The following is a 25,794-nucleotide window of genomic DNA, read 5'->3' as shown; positions in this document are numbered from 1 at the left end:
AACACTTCAGCAGCTGAATCTAAATTCAACTATTACAGGACTGTTCAAGTCACTAAGCATTTTGAAATTACATCCTGCGGAAGCATGCAACTGGAATCATGCGGCTGGAAGTAATGACCAATCAGAGTTCAAAGTGTGCATCTGTTCAAGCATTTTAAAGCTGAATTTTATAAACTAGCTACCTTAGTAAAACCAGTTTCCAGGAAGAAGCCATCTTCAAAAGACACGCTTGCATTCCTCAGGAAAGATAAGACGAGCATAAAAAGCAGCATACACAAAATGACTTTGTACTCCTCAAATCACGCCCGACATTCACAGAAAAACTGCTTGAAGCTCCGGAACATCAATCCCCCAGAAGTGCAGTAACACATTTGCAGCTCCCTTATCGTTCTCTTGCCGCTTTTTCAGTTATTAACGCTGACGACAAGCCAAGTTGGGTCATCAGGTTTTTTTTTTTTCCCTCTTTCGAATCTGAGCTCTATATGAAACATAATAGTACTAACAGATCAGATTATGGGCAGCTTATCACTGAAGCAAAAAGTGGCTGGAAATGTCTAAAAAATCTAAGTACGGCTGAGATGTGAGAATAATGTTGTGTGAAGGAAAGATAGGCTAAATGCTGAGGGCTCAATCTACTGTGATTACATTCCAGTTCAACAGAAATATTGCCCTGCACCCACATTCAGCCATCACAGGAGAGGCATGTCAAAACACATTCAGGTACATGAAACCCATAAAATGGTACCATTCAGAACTGTAAAATAGCGTGCAGAAACAGAATGGATACACTTTATCACAATGGACGTTACAGATAGCTAACAACTGCGCTAACAGGTCACGTCGGCCCATGTCTGGATAAATGAAGCGACAGCAGTAACAGCCGGATCCTTGGCAGAGCTGCAGCTGACCTCATGCTCCCTAATACCTGCACTTTGGAGTCCATGAAAATAGTGCCTTGGCTTGTCAAGTTTCTCCTGGTTCACGTTGCTTTCTAGCACAAATGAAATGATTGTGATGCTCTAATTGTAAGCTGGCAAATGGTTTGAGGGGCGTGGATGTCACATGACAGGGTGAGTCGGGTAATGAGCTTGTTTCCTTGTCACTTGTGAATTATTAGCAATCTGAGTTTTGTTTTTTTCCTCAGTCACCAAAAAAATGCACCTCGATCCCAATAAATCATGCTGGAGTTCGTTAAGTAGCTTGATGCTGGTTTTTCCTTTTGTACTCATGTCAAAATGGCATCTTGTTGTTTTTTTGTTAAACCCATCTCCACACAGGATCAAGACTTCCTCCACAGCTGGGCCACAAAATATTTAGGCAGTAAGCCAATTATGTGAGGGTCAAAATATTTGTCAACAAGCTTTCTCCAGCATTTCCTGTAATTTGTTCTAAACTGAATGTTCATCACTAATATAGCACAAAATAATACAGTGATCCCTCGCCTACTTCGGAAGTTACGTTCCAGACCCATCAGCGATAGGTCAAAATCTGCGATATAGAAAGACCATATAAATAAACATTTTAATAAACATAATTAACTTTTTTTTATATAGTTTAAGCCTTAAATCTTAGGGCTTAAAGCAAAATGAAAAGTTCACAAAAAGTTTGCTCACAACAATCGGACCACAACCAAGGTACGCGATACGCAGAGAACTGTGATGGGGCGGGATTGCTGAACCGCGATATAGCGGGGGATCACTGTAATGGTATAACTTACAGGATAACACTGTTGAACTATATATAATTTAAAAATTGCTGGGAGATATCTGCTAGCTCTAATTTTCACAACAAACTCGCAGGGTGCTCACTGCAGGAGACAGACACTTGAGTCAGCGGCTGCTCAAACCCAGTTTTTACACATCCTCAGCTTGGAAGGCTCTGTGCAGATATGGGCAAAGGTTCCCTATCTGCTATTGAAAAGCACATCAAATATTTGGGTTTCTATAAAAGGAAATATAGACAAATTCTCCAAGTTAAAGAACGAGGCTGCATAAGCAAGAGTCATTTTCACAAGGCTTATCACAGTCGCACACAAAGTAATATACAAAAAAGCAAAATATGGAGGCATGTAAAATTGGTGCAATAAGAAAAGTCAGGATAAAAATATCCACTAAGCTCTTCATGGTTAAATTTGGCTGGAATTAAGGCTTTATGAGACATGTGCAGTGCTTAGGGGGCAGCCATGCTGCACCACACCAAGGGGTGAGGATTCAAATCCAGCATCAGTTTGTCCTGTGCAGCCTGCAAAGCCCCTGTGTGCAAGAAGGCTTCCCCTCTGCATTCTAGTTCTCCCACATAAGGCAAAAACTAAGTGTAAAAAAAAAAAAAATCATGTGTCTTCATCGTAAATGACCGTTGAATCTCAACTGACAAGCTGCACAAGTTTAAAAAAAAAAAAAGACACACATTTTGCATCAAAACAATGCAACTTCCTCAAGAGTTTCAGTGTGTTGTCCAAAACCTGCAAATGGCAAAAACCCTTTTCCAGGAATGAGAGAAGGTTTGCGGTGCTGGCCTACTGAGACCTGACTTGCTGAAATGGATCAGACTGTACCCACACATTTGCTCCCTGCCCAGTGTCCATTGAGTCCAGCTCTGCAGCAAGGCCTATAACTCATGTGGAAGGAGGTGTCAGGGAAAGGAAATCTTAATGAGCCCAGAGCAGCGGCCTGCTTCTCGTCAGACGTTTGTCCAGCACACGCTGCTGAGTCCACAGTGGAGGCCTGACTGCAAGTACCAATGGTGACAACAGACACTGTTAATTTTCAAACACCTTCTAAGCCTTCAGAATGAAAAGCGCTGACCCACAGAGCAGAACCGTGACCAGTTTATCGCTAAAGAGGTTCATTTCTCACAGGCTGCTTGTGGCATGCAAAACGTCAGAAAGCGTTTTACGAAGGGCTTCGTATTACCTCAAATTCAGAAATGCACACCACCAGGAAGAATAACCTGGGATAATTGGAAAAATATGCAGCTTGTCTCTGAATTCCCCCAAAGATGAAAATGGCCATACCGAAATTTACTTAAAAACATGTAAATTACCTAAGCTTTCTGCACTCGGAAGAACTCATTGCAACTTCAGACCTATGTATTATAACACCGATTTCTTACTCCATAGTGGAATGATGGAGAGATGGCCTTTGAAAGTAGCCCAATCATGAGTTTTTGATCTCTTCACCTTATAGTACAGTTATCAGCCACCTCATTTCACAGCAGATTTTGATTGCTTAGCATACAACGCATACAAAACAGAAAACCTTGTAATATATTTTTTTATAAGAAAAACTAAAGTTTTGTGAATCCATGTTACTGAAAAGACAACCCTTCTCCAACTGAAATGATGTTTATCATGGTAACCGAAAAATGCTTTCATTTTCAAAATCTCTAAAAGAACATTTATCTTAAAAAATAAGATCTGTGTCACTGGGTCCTGGCTACTTCAAAATGAATTCATCTTCAGCTCTATTCCCTTGTTAATCACTTCTTTCCCTTGGACATTTGTCCTCCAGTTACACAGATAGAGAAGTAAATATTTATAGAGGAGGAGGTGTCCTTTTTGTTTTGCGGCGCTGTACAAGTTTACCATGGTATATTGCCAAAAAGTCAGAAGCAGTAGGAAGGGTTATGCAAATTGCTGAAGGAAAGTGAGAATTAAACAAGCTGACAAAACTCCCTCAAACAAAAGTGTTCTGGACTCTGCCTCAGGAAAATGTCCTTGCCCTAAGGAGAGGGCCAGCTGTACAGGGTGGGCCAAATAGAGGTAAACAGTTTTTGCTTTACAAAGTCAAATTTTTATTTTACAAAGTTATTTTTAAAAGTAGGTATACAGTTTTTACTTTACAGTATTGTCCATGGGTGTCATGTCAAACGAACATGGTGGCCAGCCAATGCTGCCACGTCATCCGATCCAACACTGCGGAAAGCTGTTGTCAAAGCAAAACCAGGATTTTTTTTTTTTTACATATTCTAAGAATGATAGCAGGGAATCTGACTGAAGAACAAAGAAATTCACTTTGTAAAACAGAACCTTTACTTTGTAAAATAAAAACTATATACCTACTTTTGGCCCACCCTGTGTTTATAATCTGCTTTCTGGGGGATGCTCTCAGGTCACATTGCTTCCCGGCACCTTGGTGGGCAGTGGGTGCATTTTGATTGGCTGGGCCCTAAAAAATGCGAGGATTATGGGTGCAATGTGACTTTCAGCCAGGCGACCCTCCCCGGTACCTGACCCTGAAGAAGCAGCGGCAGCTGTACCACTCCCAGGCTTCATCTGCACCAACAGAAGGGTGCCTCCACTTTCCAGACCTACTTCATTTCATCTTCATAAATCCCCCCCCCCCCCCCCTCACCTAAACACAACACCCGCCATCATCCCTCCCCCATACCAAAGCAGCTACAGCGATTGAGCCTTTCAACTCGGCAGGGGGTCTGCACGGTAGATAATGGCACTGTCATGCTGGTCTCCATCCAGGCTCCTGAACAGAGAGCTGAGAGTGATGAGGAGATGGGCAGAGCCTGGAGCTCGGAGCGTGGCGAATGGCTCAGGCTTACCCATCCAGCCACTCTGCAGGGGCAGCGAATTTCATTTCACTCTCATGGCCCGCTGACACTCCAGGCCTCTGTAGCTTCACAGGAGGGAGCCACGGAAACATGACCAGTGGGTAGGAACCAGCTGAACATCAGGCCTCACTCTCCCAGTATCTGTTCAATGCTACATCACTTAACTGCTACTGAAATCCCACCAAATTACCAAGTAATTAAAAGTTTTTCAGTCAAGATTTTCAGGTGAAATGATGGTTTTACCTCTCAAGTCATTTAAATGTTATAACTACTAAACTAGTATACATAGGCCTGAAATAAAGATATCTACCTCCGGTTCTTAAACATAAGTGAAATTTATAGTATATGGAAAATATAATTCATGAAGGAAAAGCTGATTAATAGTGATGGTACTCAAAGTTCTTTATATCTTGGTAAAATTTAGTCTCCACTATTATTTATGCCCTTGAAAATGTAAACTAGGTCAGCATCTACTTTGTAGCTTCAATTTAAATTGACCTAGTGAGTTTTATAAAGTATACAATCTGTGAGACTGAATTCTGTGCACGTAGAGAAATTTGTTGGAAATAGTTCAGTCGAACTGTTGTGTGTGATTTATGAACAGCTATTCTTCCTGCTGTCAATAAAACTGACTGCGGTAAAGGTCTTTGTGTTTTTGAAGGTATACATACAGAGGAGGAGCCATGCAGGCTGAAAACACAGGTTTTGATCTGCCAGGTGAAGGGCTGCTACATAATCTTTCCCCTCCGGATTCGGCTGCTGTAGTTATTCCAGGTCCTGGGGGAGCACAGCGCCAGCAAGACGCAACGGCTGCTTTTTGTTCCCTGTGGCATATTTCCAACTCCACAAACCTCCATTGTTTGCCAAGTATCTGGTTTCCTGGAGCTGCAGCGAGATGTGCTGTGCCATGGTGTCACGAGCAGAGGCCGCCCCGCAGGTCTGCCCCTGCTGGACCACACTGCCAGCGAAACCAGATCCTCACCTTAGCAAAACACATTGAAACTGCTGTGTTTGCATGGAATTCCAAAACCTAATTCAATTATGAGCCTGCTTCAAATACAAATACCACTAACCCCTATTTTTCCCCAACTGCTCCCCACATTCTCAGAATATGCACAACTTAACAGAAACTGCTGTCTTTTCAAATAGCTAAATTGTTACAGAATTCCCAGTTTGCCCAAAGCGGGTATTTACCACATGTGGTAAATATCAGTAACCAACAAGAAAAGGTCTTAGAAACTCTAGGTTGAGTGAAGCTCATTTATTGATATACTGAAATATTGGTAAAGTTTAAATATTGGCCAAGATTGACACATCGATAGCATTATCTTGATTTTTAATGAATATCAGCTGATACCAATATGTTAACATATATATTGTGCATTTCCAAGACTAACATTACCGTACTTTTTACCTAGATAGCTTGTTAACTACCTTGGATTCTTGCCCACTGCTACTGTAGCTAGCAGAAAGAAAGAATTTCACTCCACAAAAGGGAGGCATTTCCCGAAAGCATCGTAGTGCAAAGATTGTCTTAACCATTAGAGAGAGCATTCTGCTCTACACAACAGGGGCGGGTCCCAAAATCGTTCTAGCACAAAGATCATCAGGTAGCGCTACCGTTATGGATATTAATAAATCAGTTCTGATGTTTTCAGATCAATGCATTGCACCACTACCTGATTAATTAATTCATTATGATGCACTGATGCATCCTTATACCCCTATTGGAGACATGCTGGTTTGTAGTCTTTCCACACAGTCCAGTTACCATCAACTTTAAAGGTTTGTGTTGAATAGTGAGAGACAGCTGTGAAGAATGTTTGATGTTTTGACATTAAGGTTTTCTTCCATTTTAAAAGAATTCTTAAATTTGACTGGAACACAATGGTTGATGTAGTAACGCCATAGTATTAAAAATACAGTATTTAGCTTGTACTGAAAATAACATTTTAGGAACAGTATACATTAAGTTCACCACCTAATTATTATTTTTAATTAAATGCTAGTAACAGTGTTCAACTTTTTAAAACTAAAATTCAATATCAAAATTAAGGTAAAACCTGCACATGTAGCAGATGATTAATATAAATATAGAAAAACATTTAAAAAACAACTTTTCCATAGTATTTTTCGTGATCTATTCTATGCCTAATCAATATTTAACGGTTTATTTGATCTGGTGCTTGCAGGCATATCCAGGCAACATTAATGCAAAAAAGAAGTACAGTATGGGCCTAATATTGAACAGATATACTTTATTCATCCCTATGGGTTGCATAGCTCTTTATGCTCTCCAGAGACAGACAAACATGCAGGTAAGAGCATGTTTTGGATTCAGAGCACCCTGTCGGCCAGTGTCATGCACTCCAAGAGCAATTTGGGTTAAGAGTTTGGCTTAAGTTCCCAGTGATGATCTGGTTATTCTGCCGGCTATAGGACTGGAAGATTCCAACTATCTACTTATCAGCACTAATAACTACTGAGTCTATTACTGTACTTTCAGTCATTGATTTAACATCTATAAGAATAATCTGTCTTGACTTCTTATAGAAGTAAGATAAAGCCTGAAAAAGCTGGTACTCAGTGCCAGCACACTGTTACTATGGTGCAGGAACCTGTCTGTCACATCATATGTGCAGCATTGAATTTTGCCTCCAGCTGTCTGGGACGATGACCCATTTCTCCACGCTACCTTCTAGCTTTCAACACACTCTTATGCTGACACAGCTGACACATTTCAGAGTACTTTGTGCAATAGCCCAGGATCAAATGCGACCAAATCTTAATCAGATCCGAAAGCACAGTAGATCTGTATTAACAAATGGGACTTCCGAATCCATTGCAAGAGCCACCAGCACCCTGTATAACAGGAAGAACTGCCAAGTAAAGCAAATTGCTCTCCTTTAAAAATATTATATTCAGACAAGTTTTGTATGGGTCTCCTAAATCCCACTACAAATCAATGACCCAGCTTAACGTCATGGCTGAAGTCTATCGATTTTAACCGCAGTCGAGAGACTGTTCCACATGGCGTGAATGAATCAATACAATACATTTACGAGCCTCCTGCACATGTGTGGTCTTTCAAATGTCAACAGCTGAGCTCATAGGTAGTGTAATTCCAATACTTCACATAAACACTGGAAAAAAACTGTCACGAGATAAAGGATGTGCATCTTCACAAAAGCATAATGACACACATTGTGAGTCAGGGGCATCATATCCAGATTCTGGGATTTTTTCAGGAGTGCAACAATGGCAATGACTGAATGAATGAGTGAACATCTCCCACTAAATCATTCTCTAGGAGTAGGCCATGACAGCTCCTGAAGAGGACACGGACAGCAAGGGACACCACTGAGGGAGTAGTACTTACTGCAGCCATCCTCATCACTGTGATCCCCACAGTCATTGTCCCCGTCGCACTGCCACTGTGCTGGGATGCAGGTACACTCCCCAAAGGCACTCACTGCACAAGTGAAGTGGTTCCGCCCACAAGAGCACCCAGTGCTGCCAGCCACACCTGTAAGAGAAGAAGTGCATAATTTCAATAAAACAGACACGGAAAAGGTGGCCTGTCTTGAGACCAGGCATCCTGTGTTTTACGATGAAATTGATGTTTTTCCTGGGGTACTTGTTAGAGTGTTTTCCCCAACACCCAGGCTATAAAACACGCCTCCCATGGCAACTGCCCATGGAGACAGTGCATTCCTTTCCACTGCTGTCCCACTGCTGCGTTTGCTGGCGATGAAAAGACAGGGCCAAGCCTTTCCTAAAAATTTCATATGAACAAAGAGCAAACATACATCCTTGGGATTTCTCCAAGGGGGGTTCCTTGATGAAACAATAACATGAGAAGAAAACAAGTCTGTATACTGCCCAGGACGGAGAAAAGCAGTAAGGTTTATTTGTTTCTGAAGTCCCGCTTCCTAATTTACAGCTGACCCCTGACAGAGAACAATAAGCTGTGTACTGGCTGTTTACATTCTGGACAAAGTTCAACAACACTGCACTTGAAGCCAACCATTGAAAGGCTCCTCTCTCCCCTATACGACAAATTAAAGAATGTGCTACAGTATGACAGACAGCTCTAGCAGCAACCTACTGTCACTCTAAAGAAAGATTTTTTTCCCCTTTACCTTAACATCAAAGGAAAAAGGCAACAGAAGACCAAAATGCCTTCTCTTCAAAAATGGCCAATACAGATAATCAAGCTTTAAAGAAAAATGCTGACAAAAATATGATTTCCGCAACTAAGCAGGAAATCAGCTTGTTTCTGCTCTCTGCTTCTGCAGCTGTATCTGCATGTGTTATGTGTGTTTTTTTTCCTCATACAGCTTTGTCTTCCTGCCATCTTGAGTTTACACATTTTCCCTTTAGATACTCTGGTGGTTCTGTAATAATAATAATAATAATAATAAACCTTCTTATACCGTAAGACATTTAACTATACAATTATATTTTTTTCCCTGCAGAAAACAAAACTTCTGAAATACACTAAGGGCTACTGAAATATGGGTTTAAGTAGTATTTTCCTATGTTAGATTTGAACAATGCATTGATGCAGTTGTGGTAGATTCCAGATGCAACCACTGTGCAATAACCCTGCTTCTCCCAGTTTTTCCCAAACTGTTTCTCCTCCATCTGATTACCACAAGAAGCACAAATTACTAAGACAGGCAAAAATTATATAGCTATTAGTTTTAATATGAAAATAGTGTACGCATACATATGACTGGAACACACCAGTATAAGTGGCTCGAAAACGTAAGATTTGTAACCAGTTGTCCAATAAACAGAGAATGTGTGACTTTGACCAGTAGAGTCAACAGTGGTGTCTGTTTTGAGGCCCAGCAGCGCTTTTTTAAATTTGGTTTTATTATTTCTTCTACCAGCTTTCCCTCATGATGAATTTTTGGTTGTCTGTATATATGACTTGTGTGCATATGGACTGTTATCATGCATTTTATATGCAGCCAGGATAATGAAGACCTTATACAGAATCTTCAAACTCAGGAGGGGAAGGAAATCGTGTCTGTTACACGCAGTGCAAAAGGAGCCAGTTTTTGCCAATTAATCAGTGGCTCGGTTTGAGGGACTTGTTGAGAAGCTCCACGCAGGCTGGAGGCTGCCTGTGGTGAAAAGGCCTGGATTTCTGGACTCCACACAAAGGCATCACTCAGCCCAGGAGGGCCTGGCTTAAAAAAGAAAAACCTTCAAAACACTCCAGCTTCACAAAATTAATGGCCTCTTTTTTCCAGCCGTTACCACTTTTCTTCATTTGCCGTCGCCTTCCCCCTCTCTTCCCTTCTGCTCACCATAGCTTCAGCCATGACAAAGGGAATGTTCTCCACTAAAGAATTCTCTCTGCTCTCCCTGCTGAGGTCCTCTCTATAAGCAGACCCAGCAATGTCTCAGTTCTCCTTAGAAACTGGGCCAGTTCCTTTCATAGCGTTGTCTGTAACCCTCGGGGTGGTTTTCTGGCCATTTTACATCCTCCTCGATTCTTACTGGCATCAAATATTACAGATTAGGAGAGAGTGGGAATATAAATAAAACACTTTTTAGGAGAAAACCATGACTACGACAGTAATTCTGTTAAGAACATTTCTGGATTTGCAGTAAGCTTAAGACTGGGAAACTCAACCAGAATGGGTCTTTTAGAAACCAAGGGTGTACATTAAAAACTGTTGCCAAAGGGCATGCAGTCTTGCTGCATGCAAAGCCAATCTTTGTACCATATTAGAGGTTTGGCTAAAACAACTGGTGTAAATGTGGCTTTTCGCAATACAAAATTAAAGCCCTTTTCTTAGATCACCATTCAGTTATGTCAAGCTGAACCACATAAAAGCAAACTGCATTTGTCATACAACCATTAAAGGCTAGGATTAATCATTGGGACAGAGAGCAAAGTTACGTCTTCTCCGGGAACAGCACTGCTCGATCACAAACACTGAGCTAAAATAACTGAATGATAAGAGACAACACGACTTGCTCTCAGTAAATGTACTGCTATGGATAGAGGTTCAAACTGCACAACATGGGCTCAAAAACAGGAGACGCTGGCAGTTCAGGGTAGCATAATAAAATATGGAATATCAAATGTATGTTGCCCTTCTCCAAAGCCCTGTCACATGTCTATACCAGCAAGGCTTATTGAGAGCTACCTGCCATTACAGACAATTTTTCACATATGTCCACACAACACTGTCTCAGAGGTAATGTCTTCCGTTGCTTTGACAGCTGTCAGCAGATCAAAGCGCTCCCATCCTCTCCTTAGCGAATTTGCATTTCTCCTTGTCGGCAAACTCATGAAAGTTTCTGTGAATGACTGCTTCCCCTTCCACCCAACAGGCACCCCAATGCCCACCTACTTTTTCAGTTACAAACATTTGCATTACAAAACATTTACTTTTATTTATTTAGCAGACACTCTTATCCAAAGAGACATACAACTGAGAGAGCAGGGTCACTCAGTTTCTGGAGCAGTTGGGGGCTTAAGTGCCTTGCTAAGGGCCCGACAGCGAAAACGTTCTGCCAGCCATGGGACTTGAAAGAGCAACCTTCTGATTTTATGCATAGCGTCCTAATTCATGGCTTTCTGTTATTCATATCACTTTACAGAGCAAGAGGCTGGAGAACAGGGATACATGAGGCAGTGCCATGGGGAATAAGGGGACAGGAAATATATGACAGTCACACAAAGGCAGGTAACCGTATGGAGAGGGGGTCAGACCTCAGCATAGCCATTGGCAGGCCAGCTCCAGAGTGCCCCATCATGTCAGAGGAGGTCACAACATATTACATTTGCTTTGCGGTGGGGGTACAGCCCAATTCAAACTGACTAGAGGACCTGTAACAGAACAGGAAGAAAATTCTGAAGGATTAGTGGGATTTTGTGATTATCTTGCAAACAGGAAGACAGAAGCAGTTCCTCTGACCATGCTAACATTATAAGTGAGACTGCAAATGTTAAGACCTCCAGCATTCATTTTTTTTGAATGCTGGAATGATTTTGAATTATCCTTATTTCCTAAGGCTTAAAATTAAATTTTCCTGAAATAAGATTTAGGTTTATAACCCCTTGGATGGTGCAATCACCAGTAAGTTCACACTTCCTACATGGTTTTACAGAAGGAAAAAAAAATGAAATGTTCTGTAAGTGCTATGAGTAACCTTTTAAAAAACCTAGAAAGGGGGCTATCGGAATGACAGCAATGCATACCCCGCCCGGCCCAGTCACCTGTTCCACTCATCTAATCCATACTCGTCACACACTCACTAACTTGTAATATTTCTAAGAGTACTGGATGGATCAACTGGAAATGTGAAAGCTAATTAATGTGTTTTTACCTGAATGTTCTGAGTGCTAATTGTGGCACAAAACACTGAAACTACACCTATTAATTTACTGCACATTCCTCTTAGATGCCAGTGGGTTTTATGGTAGTAAATTTATTTGCTAAAATCTTTGTAATAATGTAGAATGTGTCTCCTGCTTCTGCGTAGAGCCAGCACTTCTACAAGCAAAGTTTCAACCAGTTCTATGGAGGTAATAAGGCATCATGAGCATCTAATTCATGATACTGCACATAGTAATACTCAATACACAGTAATCAGGCATAACATTCAAACTGCTTGCTTAATATTGTATAGGTCTGCCTCATGCCACCAAAATAGCTGTGATTTGTCAAAGCATGGATCCCACAAGACCTCTTAAGGTGTTCTTTGGCATGTGGCAACAAGATGTCTGCTCCATATTGTAAACTAAGATTCCGTGTTCGGTTTTGAACCAATATGAGATGTGATTTGTCTCGTAATTTGTCTCATAGCAATCGAGTGCACCAGCCCCCCCCAGCAAATTTTATCATCATGGACCTGGAGAGGTGTGGGGTGACCTCCCTTATTTCTAAAAATCTAAAAGTGGCAATCTTAGTGAGGATTGATAGTTCGATCGACAGAGGCATGAGTCTTCAGTTAACCAGAAACAACAACATGGTAAGGAAAAACCATGAGGTTCTAAAAGGGAGATGGGTGTCATTTAATTCTTGGGTCCTCAGGAGCTGCCATTTAGGTGATACGATGAGGGTGAAAACTGACAGAAAAGAAAACTACAGATGTGCTTTCACACTACAGTGATGTTCTGGCTTATGCTGTGTATTTCTATTGCAATGTAATGTATAGCAAAACTTCATTGTAATGCTGTGTATCCTATTCCTTAAAATAAAAACACAACCTGATATGTAAATATGTGAATGCTAACTAAATGACTGCAAAGTATAGTTTTTGTCCATTAAAGAAAAATACAGGATAATACATTTGGAATGGGAGACATATTACGCATAATTAGAAAAATAGGTGCTCAGATACGTATGAACATATTGCTTATTACCATCCACAGTATTATGAATTAGATGACCCTAACACCTAATTTTCACCATGGAATTGGTTGAAACTGCTTGGAAAAGTACCAGGTTTAGCGAAATAAGACCCAGCTGATTGGGAGACACATTATGCATTATTACAAAGATTTAAGTGAATGAAAAAAATTACTACAGAAAAACTCATAGTATTCACCCACTTAACTCTGACTTTTCTTCTGACTTTTGATCACGTTTTCTTTAGTGAAGAACACAAACCCAAAATGTTACATTTTATTCAATTGACAATTAATCCAAGATCTTGAAATAGCAAACTGAGAGCACAAAAAAGGTAAATGTGCACCTTACATGAGCTTGGTTTAGTTTTTCATGGGGATGTTTAAATCGTGTGCACGATTTAATACATTGTGGCCACTAATGAACAATCAAGCAAGCAAATAAATAAATATTTGTGATCCCTCCAGGACTCCATATTAAGACATACAGGTAACCTAATTGGTGGGGAAAACATTTGCAAACTGGCATGTAAGTGGAATGTGCAATAAACAAATAGGTTTAGTTTCAGAGTTACATGTCACAGGAGCCGAACAGGTGACTGGGTTGACGAAGGAATACAATGCTGCCATTTCCGACAGCCCCCATTTCTCGTTTTGATAGTTTCTCTATTGTCCAGGTGTTTTCCATCCAAACTAAGATATTCTGAGAAAACAGGGAGACCTATGAACATAGGACATATTTATTCACTCACTGACCATAAAAAAAATCTTTCTTTAAAAAATAAACTAAGGGAGTCTTTTGTCCACAGCATTTTTGGCATTATTACAATGACAAGAAACCAATGGAGCAGACCCTTAAAAAAGGCAAAATAGAGGCAGAGTTGTGTATCACAGGTGGAGGCCAGAGTCCCCCAGAGCTCCACAACACACCAAGTGGCCTTCAAACAAAACGAAGGCTCCAGCTGCGTGATTTGTGAGGATTGCTGGGGGCCTGTTCGCACAGCTACCCGACACCTCCCCACTGGCTCATGGTCACACCTAACCACTGTTGTTAAAAGTGGGGGCTATTAATGGGAGCAGACCTCCCAAGTGACACTGTGGAGGGCCCTGGGTTCTTGTGCCCTGACACAGCCCAAAAACAAAAGCTTGTGCAAGTTTATAATAGAAGCGGAAACCAAGGAACTTACAGGAGCCAAGTAAAATAGATAGCTACTAATGAAATGTAGGGCAAAACCTGGGCAAGGATTTGGCATCCCTTAAGAACCTAGTGCCTGTCAGGTTATTTTAGCCATATATACTCTAAATTTCATGAAAAAACAGCGTTACCATTTGTTGAACATAACGCCACCCAAAAAGTAAAATCCGATACCATTTAAATTAAATTTTTACTATAGACACAACAAACACTTATCTTCATACTTCTTCTCATGGAGAAGGCTGCAGTTGCAGATTGCCAAGAAAGTCAACCAGACCAGGTGGAAGGTGTAATACTTCCAGTAGGTCCTGGGTCTGCTGTGGGGCCTCCACCCAGTGAGATTCACCCAGAAGAGCTTCCTTCAGAGCTGATCAGGTAGCATCCTTATGAGATGCCCAAATCACCTCAGCTGACTTTTGTTACTGTAAAGAAGCAGTGGCTCTATTTTGGAATCCCTCCACATCACTGAACTCCACTCCTTATCACAGAGTGAACAGAGTCTGATAACCACAGTAACCACACTTCGGCTCCCAGTTATTGCAACTTTATCATTAACAAAGGCTCCTGACTAAGGAAGAAGATAAGGATGCAGAAAGACCAACGTACTGCAAGTCTCATCCGAAAACTTAGCTGCCACGTCGCCACCACAGACCTTCTCAGCGCCTGAAAAACTGCAGCCACTGAACCGCTCCACCCTTTAATCTCACGGTTCCTATTACAGTCACCCATGAACAAGATCCTGAGGTTCTTAAACTCCTGGACTTAAAGCAGACTCTCCCCCTGTTTTCTAACAGAGCACCCACTCTTGTAAGTCTTGGAACTTGCTCATTGTTCTCATGCCTACAGCTTCACACTCAGCACTGAATAATAGAGGTCCTGATCAGGTGAGGCCAAAAGAAAAACACAAGCAGTAAATAGAAGAATGTCACTTCTTGTACCCCCATGCCCTGATAGCCCCAGCCCACAGCTTTAATATCCTGTACACGAAAATCACCAGAAGTGCATTTTTCCTCCTGACTCCTAGGTTTGACCACTGGACAAAGCCCCCATTCCAGTACCCTAGCAGTGGCTTTTCCAGTGAGACTGAGAAGTGTGATCCCCCATAATTTGCAAACACCATCTGGTCCCCTTTTTTAAAAATAAGCACCACCACCCACTTTTGTCAGTCCAGAGGTACTCGGTCCATAACTTTTTCGGTCACAGTTCTTTGCAGCTGCAATTGAGGCCTTTAACAGACTCAATGTCCCTGGCTTCACTCAGCACATGGGACCAGTTTTTCTGGAGTTGCCATGTGAATTGATCTCAACCGGAAGCTTCATCTAGACTTCCATAGCAAACCCTGACTACTCACCTGTGTCTCCTCCCAACTCGCCAAATCCAAGTCACCACAACGTGGTCATCAGTTGATTGCTCTGCCCTCTCTTCATCGAACTTGCCAACCCACATGCACTCAAGTCAGATGACTTTGGACTGACCATTCATCTTGCTAATACATTTCCATCTCATGCATTACTTCCACCAGAGGTGTAACATTTTGAATTTCAAATGTCAGCGATCCTCATTCATGCTTGCCGCCCAAATAGTAACGCACGTAACCAGACCTTTCAGCTTATGGGTGGTGAGCCCACAAGATAGCTTAGATGAGTCCAGCCAGGTTACATGGGTGGCCGAACCACCATGCACTCGCCAGCAAACACCACCCCAAGCCCTCATTCCAGGGGAGGGCCCCAGTAACACTATTCTGGGCAGAATACTCTGGGTTGGCTTTAGACTTTTCTTGGGGGTCTTTGTTGAGCTTTGTTGACTGGCCTCTCCCGGCAGAGCTGACCACCGAGGGAGGGCATACCAGGAGCTGAAGCTCCAAAGAACACAACTCTGTGAAGCACTGAAGCACACAAATGCCTCCATCACACAAGAAACTTTATAAAGAACTACAGACAATAGCAAGCATTTCAAGTGACAGGAGAGTAACGGAAAATATACCCCGCAATTACACCAGAATTGTGTATCGACAAGGATTGGTAAGTATTCAAATACAGGCAGTCCCTGGATTAAGAACATTTGACTGAGGAACAACTTGTACTTACGATTGGAAAGCATATTCTATTACAAACTTTGTGAAGCTCATGAAAACATTGTACGGCTTAAGCAGTCCATCACCTTGAGGTACACTACAGTAACATATGAAGTTACTTTTATTATTATAGTATTACCATTACCATTATTATGTACTGCATTATTATTGTTCCGATTTGCCTGCAAATTCGACTTAAAGACACACTTAGCGAATGGATCTCATTTAGCCCAGGGACTGCCCGTAATGGAAACGAAGGAAATGTACCAAGATGGGGCATAATATCTGCAGTACAAATGTATCATGAGTTAACACTAACTCAGGGAGAACTTTTAACTAGGATTACTGCTGATTCAATCATGCACCTAACACACTGTAGTTGCAGTTATTTACATAGCTTGATGATGCACATGTGAGCCTCAGTATAACCACTGCTTATGGAAGCTCTATGCTGCCAGAGCCTGGAAATGTGAGAATATTTTCCAGTCCTATGTCCTCTTTCCCTTGAAAGCATCAGCCCCATATGGACGCGGCCGAACCCACCCCTTGGCGGCCACAGTCACTGTGGTTTATGGCACACCCAAGCACAAGACTGCTTACTGCGGCTTCTGATGCCAGTGCCAAATCTTCATAATGCCCAGCTTCGTGTTCAGATCGGCCCTATTAATTACCCATTCCCGGCTTCAACTACTGGCAGTCCAACATATAGCCTGGCTTCAGGGGACCCACAGTGCACATGTTCCATGAAGCTGACAAAGAGTTCTTGCCATTTTTGTGAACATTAATGCAGATAGAGGACCATGGGCGCCTCTCTATCCTGCAACCACTTCAGCCGGATAAATAATAAAGTTACATCAGTCACCAGGCTACACTAATGTTAAGAGAAAATTGGAATTAGCATTCCATAGGTTTTAAAGCATGGCACACTCACTTATATAATAAGATTAGAAAGTTTTACGAAGTCAGTGACAGCAGGTTTGAGTAGTATCACTACTTCCACTGCATGAGTTTCTCGTATTACAAGCTTTGGAAAACATTTTTTCGATTCTCGCTAGCAAATTTCTCAGAATAAGTGAATCCAAGAAGCTAACCACAGTTCCCCAATTCACATCAACCCCACAGAGAGCCAGCCTGCTGCAGAAGCTGAGCTCTATGGCATTTCTGACAAGCAGACCTCTCTCACCTCCTCATTTGCAGACTTTATTAAAATGGGTAATCTGATCGCAGGGCCCATTCAATCACTGCCGCGAGGGGTGGCCATGACAGGTGCGTAGGATGGGCACAGAGAAGAGCTGACAGAATGTACCAAAGCCCAAGGAATTACAACCTTATCACCAGCGCCACCGAGCTGTCTGTCAGCTTCTCTCGCTCAGCCCTAGAGATCACAACATGAGGCGCTACAAATTGCATTACGAAAAAACTGAACCAAACGCTTGTTAAGATGAGCATGGTGACCAGCCAACTGTCTCAAAAACAGTTCATGATGACACCGGTCTAATGGTACATTTACTGACTGAAGATCTATTTAAAGTTGCAAAGACAACAAACAAAAATAAATTTTTGTTTTAAAATAGTGCGCCTTGGAGTATAACTCTAAACATTAAGCTTGAGAGTAATCTTGACATTTAGCTCCAACAGCACACAGACGGAAAATAAAATGATAGGATATTACTTTAAAAGCAAAGAAATCCCCAACATACCCTTAATACCATTGTCTGAACTCTATTCAAAGATAACAGTGGGCTTGGCACTGAGGGCAGGGATGAAGAAGCCTTGTTTGAAGGGCACATCACTGTAACGTGCAATTGCACATTCTCCCGACCACAAACATGCTGCCTGGGCCTGGGCCATGTTTAGTGGCTGCTCACCGCACTCTGACCTCCACGAGTGCGCTGGCAGGAAGTTGAACTGAGGAGGAACTGGGAACTGGGTACAAGCAAAGATGCTGGATTTGTGCAGCCATTTTACCATCAAATAAAATGACAGCCACTAAGCAAGAGACGTGCTGCTAAGCTTAACTGCCTCTGGGGGGTGGGGGGGATGTGGTGGCGGGAACAGCGCATGCACGTTTGTCATTCCCAATATAATTTCCAGCCATTTTAAATGATATTGGCCCCTATACTCTGTAGTTTTGTGGTTTTGGAGTCATTTCAGAGAAGGGTTAGGGGAGTGGGTCGACTGGATTGCGGTTACAGGGAAAAGGGATAAATCAAGTTCCGACTCCAGAAGTCCTAAAATGAGCATATTTGACTCTTCATATCAAGACTGAACCTCACTAAAAGAGAAAATAAGCACAAAAGAATTGCAGCAGCCTCAGATGCTCCAGAAGGTTTCTGGCATCTTTCTATATTTAATGTGGATGAGGGTAAGCTCAGTAATGGGAAGCTGTTAATGGGAAGATGGATGCAAGACGTTTGTGTCTGTGAAACAACTACAGAAAATAGAGGACATATGGTTCAACCGCGACCAGGCAACCACAATCCGTCTTACCCCATTTTATCTGAAACACTTACTTTATGTCAAATTTGTTCAGTGACAGCCCCAATGGAAGCATAGAATTTTCACTATTATCAATCACAAAAATCAATAAAGGGCTGTAAAAACATTCTTCAGAAACGGCTTCACTAAACCACGCCAGACCAAGGCAGCACGTCTCAGTTGGCTGCCCCTGGCCCTATCACCTCTGGCCTCTTCCCGCAAACACAGATTGTACCAAAACAGGGTGTAGCTCTCACTCCTGCTTTATGACACACTGGGTTTTGTTCATTTCTTCTTTTGATGAAAACCACTGAAAATCTCACTGCTGTCAATGCAACATCTGCCTGTGGAATGTAAGGCAGGTTCTGGGATCAAAGGGGGACCCTGTCAGTATCCCATGAACCTAAGTGCTCAGAAAGGTCATCACTAAATGGTATAGTGACTTTGTGACCTAGGAGGACAGGCAATGGTGTTTCAGGAAATTTCCCATAATACCCCCAGCTGTCCATCCCGACCTCCTGCAAACCGACTGTCCAGGGTTTTCATTCCCCTGTTATCACGATATTCCTGCTATAACTAACTGTGGTTCAACATACAGTATATTTTTGCTTCTGAGTATTTTATAGGGTAGAACTGGGCAGTAAAGGAACCCTTAACATGCACTGTCATCAAAAAGACAGCGAGCCCAAACCAAGATCAATGGTGTTTCACAGTTCACGTTCTCTGATAATGCAGGTATAGAGCTTTCGTTCTCTCCACAAAATTCAGAAAAGGCCTATCCATCAGATAACAGCACATAATGAATGAATCTCTGTCACCAGACAGCAGGAAGAGATGCCTGGCAAGAACAATAAACAGAAGAGTGCTATCTGGTTGTCTCGGAGCTCAGAGACACACAGCAAGAATGAGCTGGACTTGGCCATCTTTGCTATGAGAATTATGAGCAAAGTAAGCATCCGGGCCGCACACAGCCAGCGCCCATGTCAGTCAGTCCTATTCCATCTTCACCATATAACCCTGAAGGCCTATGTGAGGCCGACTCTCATCAATTTGATATTCTCTGCCATTAGCCAGAAAACCCTGTCTCTGAACATTTGTACACAAACACAAAATGAGTAAACAAATTGACGCATCTATAATCTGTCCATACCTCACATTAAACAGGGCAACCACTTCCTCAAAACATTTATATTCGGTAAAACATTGTACAACGTAACAACCCTAAACTTCCCTTACTTTAAAACAAGTTGTCATAACAACTCATTTGCAAGTTTCAATGACTTGGGTAAATGCAGCATTCGTAGATTGCTTGCCAGTACCAAAGCAACTGTCAGGCCTTGTGGCAATGGTAGCCAACAGGGCACACGATGGGGTTAGCACCACCACACTGGCCTCACTTTGTGGGCCAGCACAGCCCACACATAACCAACCTATGGAAGCAAGCAGAAAGCCACAGACGCACACATATGCACATACAACCATAAAAGCTGCACAAATGATTCAGAGCCAGCAATCAAACACTGTCGGTGGGTATTGGGGGCACAGGACTCTAGTTTTCCACCAGTAACATCCATTAATGAGCTGTAGCATTCCAGCGCCATTGTAGCCCAGAATATCCTGCGCAGTTGCAGTTAGAAGAGCCTTTTGTCCTTTGTTAAGATGCTCACAAAAGTACATGCTGGGGACATGTAAAATTAATGACTTTACTGTTGTGCACAGAAAGCGGGAAGAGGGTCAAGATAAAAACTGTCATGACTGTCTGATCATAAAGAATGTCCTCCTCTTAAAAAGATCGGAAACAAACATATGAACACACATAAAAACACTTAACTCCACCTTAGTCCTAAATGAAACAAATATTGTCTGCTAACTACTTTTCAACAAATGTGAAGATAACAAAGAAAAATGAGATGATGCAAAAACTGGTGGCAAAAAAAATAAAAAATGAAGGGAATCTTCAGCTTTTTATTGGGATGCAGAGCCACCTCCTGCCAGCCTTCAACAAGTAGCCAGGAGAGCCGGCTGCCCGGCGGCTGCCAGCAGAAGGTGTGGCTGGCCGCTGGCCCACTGCTGCAGCCTCTCATCTGGACCTACTATAGACAAGCTAATGTGAGATGGAGTCAGACAGCTCCCATCCAGGCACCCAGAGGCCCTCCTGGACAACACTGAATTTAAAAAGTGAATAAAATTAAAGGAATAATATGCTTTCTCTCTGCTTAAACAGTCCCATATGTTTTGTGAATTCCTTATGTTTCATCGTTTTTCTATAAATACATATAACGAAGTTGAAGTTAAACGTTCTGCTCAACAAATTAGTGACACATCTGTGGTTTATCTGACTACACACACATTATCCTATTAAAACAGCGAATGATAAGAAGGTGTTTGCTTACAGGTAAATTAATCCACAAGTTTATGCAGACACGGCGACATCTTGGAGCAGAAGATGACACATATGACGATGCAGAATCAAAAATACCAAAAGTCAGTCTCCCGCCTTAGACATCGTCTTTGAAATGGTTTCTCTCCCATTTGAAACGTATATTTGTAGAATATCCCTCAAGGCTCAACTCCAGCAAATAAATGTTGTGCAAGCTGACGACTGAGGCACATCATTAAACAGCACAGAACGCTGGTGCTGGGTACAGTGTCATCGGCCGTCATGTCAGGCGCAATGCAGCCCTTAGCAACACGCCACCCAGAATCTGCCGCTTTGGGGGCAGGGGGAGAAAGTGCTCGGCTTGGCTGAGATGTAAATAAAATAAGACCACATAAATTTGTTCACACTTCATAAAGCACATGCCTTATGGCAGCGCTCCAAACTGCGCAGTTGTGTTGCCACCCTGGTAGATGGATGTACAGTGGAGCAGGGGGTATGAAGAACAATGTGCCCCCATGGCTCTCTGCTACTCTTCTAAGGGACACATGGGAGCCAGGGCACTTTCAGCACAGAAAAGACACACTGCTCCTTTCTTTTAAATACTTATATTCACATTTATTTATTTGCCAGATACTTTGTCCACATTACACGCATACAGCTGCCAAGGTACAAGAGCAGCTAGTCTAAGCTTGGTTAGCGATCGGCTAGTGCACACCTTTATAAAACGCAAAGCCATGCACCATGGAGAAACTCAGACCTTCACTACTTGAAATTAAAGTGTTGCTACCAAATCAAACATATTAAGATTGAGGAAGGCTAATGATGAATGGATATGCAATGTCTGGCAGATGAATGGAGAACACAACCTCCACCGCTAAGATAATCAAAAACCATGTCCAGTAACAGGCTACCTCATAGAGCATTAGCTTCCTGTCTTCACGTTGGAACATGACCAGCTCTCTAAACCACTTGATGAGCCACATTTTGCCTTGGAAAAGGCTTGTCCCACGAAATAGGGTCAAATGCTTCCTAGAGACCCGCTCTAACAAAGACGCGTTTGTCGTGGCTGGGCATGCTGCGCCTCTCACCGTTAGGTATGGTAAGGCCATTACAGCAGCAAACTTCCACAACTGCCGATTCATCTTCAGGAGTGAGAAGCAGTCGGGTCCATTGAGGAACCAAGCTGACCTACTTAGCTTTTCTTTATTTTACCCTCTGCAATACTCTTAATGAGCTGGTGGTAGTAATTAGGCAGCACAAACGAGATACCTTTGCTTATTGTATTGGGAAAAAACACACATCTATCAACTGTGTTTGCCCTGCTCTATGGGGGCCCTATACTAGTTCTCTCTGAAGATAAAACTATGTGCTTTCACTATGATAAACCCAGCATTTAACGTATTGAGGGTTCACACTGCCGACAAGCCCATACTCGACATAAGGCCCGGCTGTCGATAACGTATTCTTTGCGTTTCCTGCTAACTTAATAAGCAGAGAAGTGGAAATAATGCCGTGAGGTCAGGACAGTGACAAACTTTCACGGCACACTTAATTGACAACTCAAAAGGCAGTACTTTAACAACCCACATGGTTAACCTGTCATGGCTTTGTGCATGCTCGTTTTTTTTTTTTTTTTTTTAAAGACCCCCCCCGGCCCCCCCAATTTATCTGTATGACCAAATTGTACTGCCCAGCTGCAAGAGCCCTTTCCTGCACTGCCCAGCAGGACGCCTGAAAATGGCGTGTGAACGGTTTGGTCGCCCCCCAGCTCAATGGGAAAGATGAACAATGGTCCCTGCCAGGCGGGTACCCAGAACAATTCGTCTGTCCCCACACTGACGTTCTCTTTCGCTTCCTCCGGCCACCCCCACTGCACCATACTCAGTCTTGCTTTGCCAAAAGCAACACAACAAACAAAATAAAATGAAGGGAAGGAAACAACAGAAAAAGAAATAACACACATTTCCTAGGGTTCTCAGGACCTGCTTGACCTTCCTGTTGCCCATCAAAAGGTGGTTAAATCTCCCCGGTTTTCTTTCTGCCCAGCTCCACAACACATGCGGCGCCTCCACAGCCAGCAGCCCTGATGAATGGTAATGTCAGAATAAGCAATCTTGTGGAAACGATTCAGTCATTTTCTGAGGAAAATGACAAAACTACAGCTTGGGTCTAGGTGCCATCCCAGTTATTTTATATAACAGAATTGCTAACACTAAGTGCTGCTTCAATAAATATCAAGTGTTCTAATCAGTAACTAAACTGTGCCTTACGGACTAGATATGAAGTATTCTCAGGAAAAGCTTAAATGTAAACATAGCTCTTGCAGACAAAAGCACACTAATCAGACAAAACACTAAGCAGAAAAGTACTTAACAGTAAAATGTCTTTCATTTCAAACATGATTTCCTTATAGTATCACACCTAATTTTATTGTCCGCATAACATGAAGGGAAAAATTGCTGAGTGACAATATTTTAAGTGAACGCCACTACTTCTCTGATAGCTGTTTCCGACAATAATGGACATTCAAAACTAACCTCTACAATGAAACAAACTTGACAGAAACCACAGAAAAACACTTTCAGTTCCCACAGTATTTCACCTGTCAGACAGTAACAAAAAAATCTCCAGATTGAGAGCAGGAGCTGGGGTTTACCTCCTGCTAGGCCAGGACCAATAGAGACATTGTTACCTCACTTTATAAAGACACAGTATACCCCCCCCACCCACCGTCACTCTATGTAGAGCACCCAGAGCAACCAAATGTCCTTTCTAAGAAGGAGAAAGTGAGGCTGCCAGTGCAATTCAGACAAGTGAGAAACAAAGGTACATGCTCAGGTATATCCACAGATTTGTCAGTAAATGACAAGAGAAATGTTCAGCTTAGATTCTCAGATGAGTTGAAATCAACTATGAACAAATCCTGTGTTTACTGACCACTGTGTATCCAAATTGTACAACAACACCACATAAAACATAAACAAGACACTGCATAGTTGAGACGTCAGGACCAAAAGCTGGACAAAAATCTGTCAACCTCAAACTGTAGACCCTTAAACATCCTGGTTTTCAACAAGATGTACCTGTAAGTGAAATGTCAGTCATTGCAGGGCCCAAAAGCCAATGCAAAAACAAAGCACCAATAATTCATGGACAGAACTGCATGCAGAGGTCAGAACCACAATAGCACCTATACTGCCAACAACTGGCAGTCAGGAAAGAAAAGGATGAAAGCCCAGTTCTTACACCCAGACAGCTCAGCTGCCTTCTAAATTAGGTTGCATGATGTACTTGTCCATTATTCATTCCTGAATATTTGAATAATGACAACATTGTTCACTACTGAAGCTATTTCACATGTGCATGTGATACACATGTACCCAATAGCCTGAAACCATCATTGCATTTAAAAATAATTACAGGTATTTTATAGTCAATTGTTACCAAGTAATACTTTGTAATCTGAATACTTCCAGAAAACACTAAACTTAAAAAAAAAAAAAATTAAATCCCAAGGAGAACTTCCATTCTTAAAGTGGACATTTTTATTCCACACTAAATTTCATGCAGTTAATTTAAATTAAGTCTTTGCTATTAAAGATGTTAACTGTTTAATGAATAGTTTAAAGTAAAGAATCATTAAAACCATTCATAAAAATCATTGGTGTGTCCGTGATTCTGCATTGCGAGCTTTGTCGCTCTCTTGCAGAATGGAGTGGACCACTATAATTTATGTACCAACTTCAAAAAAGGTAATTTGATGATGTTAAGCTGGCTGGAAGCGCCATTGGAAATTAAATTCATTCATGAAGCCTCTCTCTCATCAGATATTACAGCTGGCTGTTCAGACTGTACCCATATACAATTTATCATTCTCCAAACAGACACACACTCATAATTACGGTCAATTATTATAGCCATAGACACACATGCATTATTACTGTCAATGTAAAAGGAACTATCAAAACCAGCTCTCCCATTATAAAGACATAGCACAACTATACAAAATTTCAATTGCTTCTTTACTGAAAACTTCAAAAAAATCAAAGCACGAGAACTCACAAATCACCGATGTAAATCTCGTAGGCACACCTGGTAGTATAATCTTGCAAAGGACAAAAAAAAAAAAATCTGCCACTGCAATTTTCTTTATGACTGGAATTCCATTTTAGTAATAATTTTGGATAATAAAATAATGTAAAACTTTGTGATATTTGTTGTGTTTTCTATAAATTAAGATCAAAACAAAATATACATAATAATTAAAACATTCAACTTCTGATGACTTTAATGGTTAATAAATATTAGACCTTCAAAAAGCTTTTAACAGAATGAATTCATCTGAAGTGAATAGGGACGCCCAGGGTCATAAGTTATGGTCTGATGGGAAAAAACAGTTAATACATAAAACATCAGTAGGTAGGTAAAGACAAAGCAGAAAATGATGAAATATTACTTTTATACATAATACAGACATATAAAATTTTGCTTGATATGAATGTGAATAATTTCATTTGGTAATTTTGTCTTTAAACTTTTGCATGATAGCAAATCCCATAACAAATCCCAATAAGTACATTCAAAATATTTTGCTTATATCAAATCAAGTTTAATTTCTGGCCTGTTTAGATGAAGCTAGTGACAAAGGAATATAAATACGCTTAACATTAAAAAGAGAAAAAACTCACTTGTATCAAAGATTAAAAAGAAAGCAATGATGACTA

General features: G+C 41.6%; 1 protein-coding gene across 4 annotated transcripts in view; it reads right to left on the bottom strand.

The window, feature by feature from the left end:
* lrp4 (low density lipoprotein receptor-related protein 4) overlaps positions 1-25,794 on the bottom strand; it is a 95,586-nt gene that overhangs the window by 44,338 nt on the left and 25,454 nt on the right. For all 4 annotated transcript variants that reach the window (XM_023806093.2, XM_072718109.1, XM_023806111.2 and 1 more), the window contains exon 2: positions 7,943-8,089. In XM_023806093.2, coding sequence (XP_023661861.1) covers positions 7,943-8,089 — 147 coding nt within the window. The remainder of the gene's footprint in view (positions 1-7,942; positions 8,090-25,794) is intronic.

Source organism: Paramormyrops kingsleyae, chromosome 11 (genome assembly GCF_048594095.1).
Source record: "Paramormyrops kingsleyae isolate MSU_618 chromosome 11, PKINGS_0.4, whole genome shotgun sequence".
Lineage (NCBI taxonomy): Eukaryota > Metazoa > Chordata > Actinopteri > Osteoglossiformes > Mormyridae > Paramormyrops > Paramormyrops kingsleyae.
Note: the sequence above shows the minus strand (reverse complement) of the source record. Positions and strands in the feature narration are given on the sequence as shown.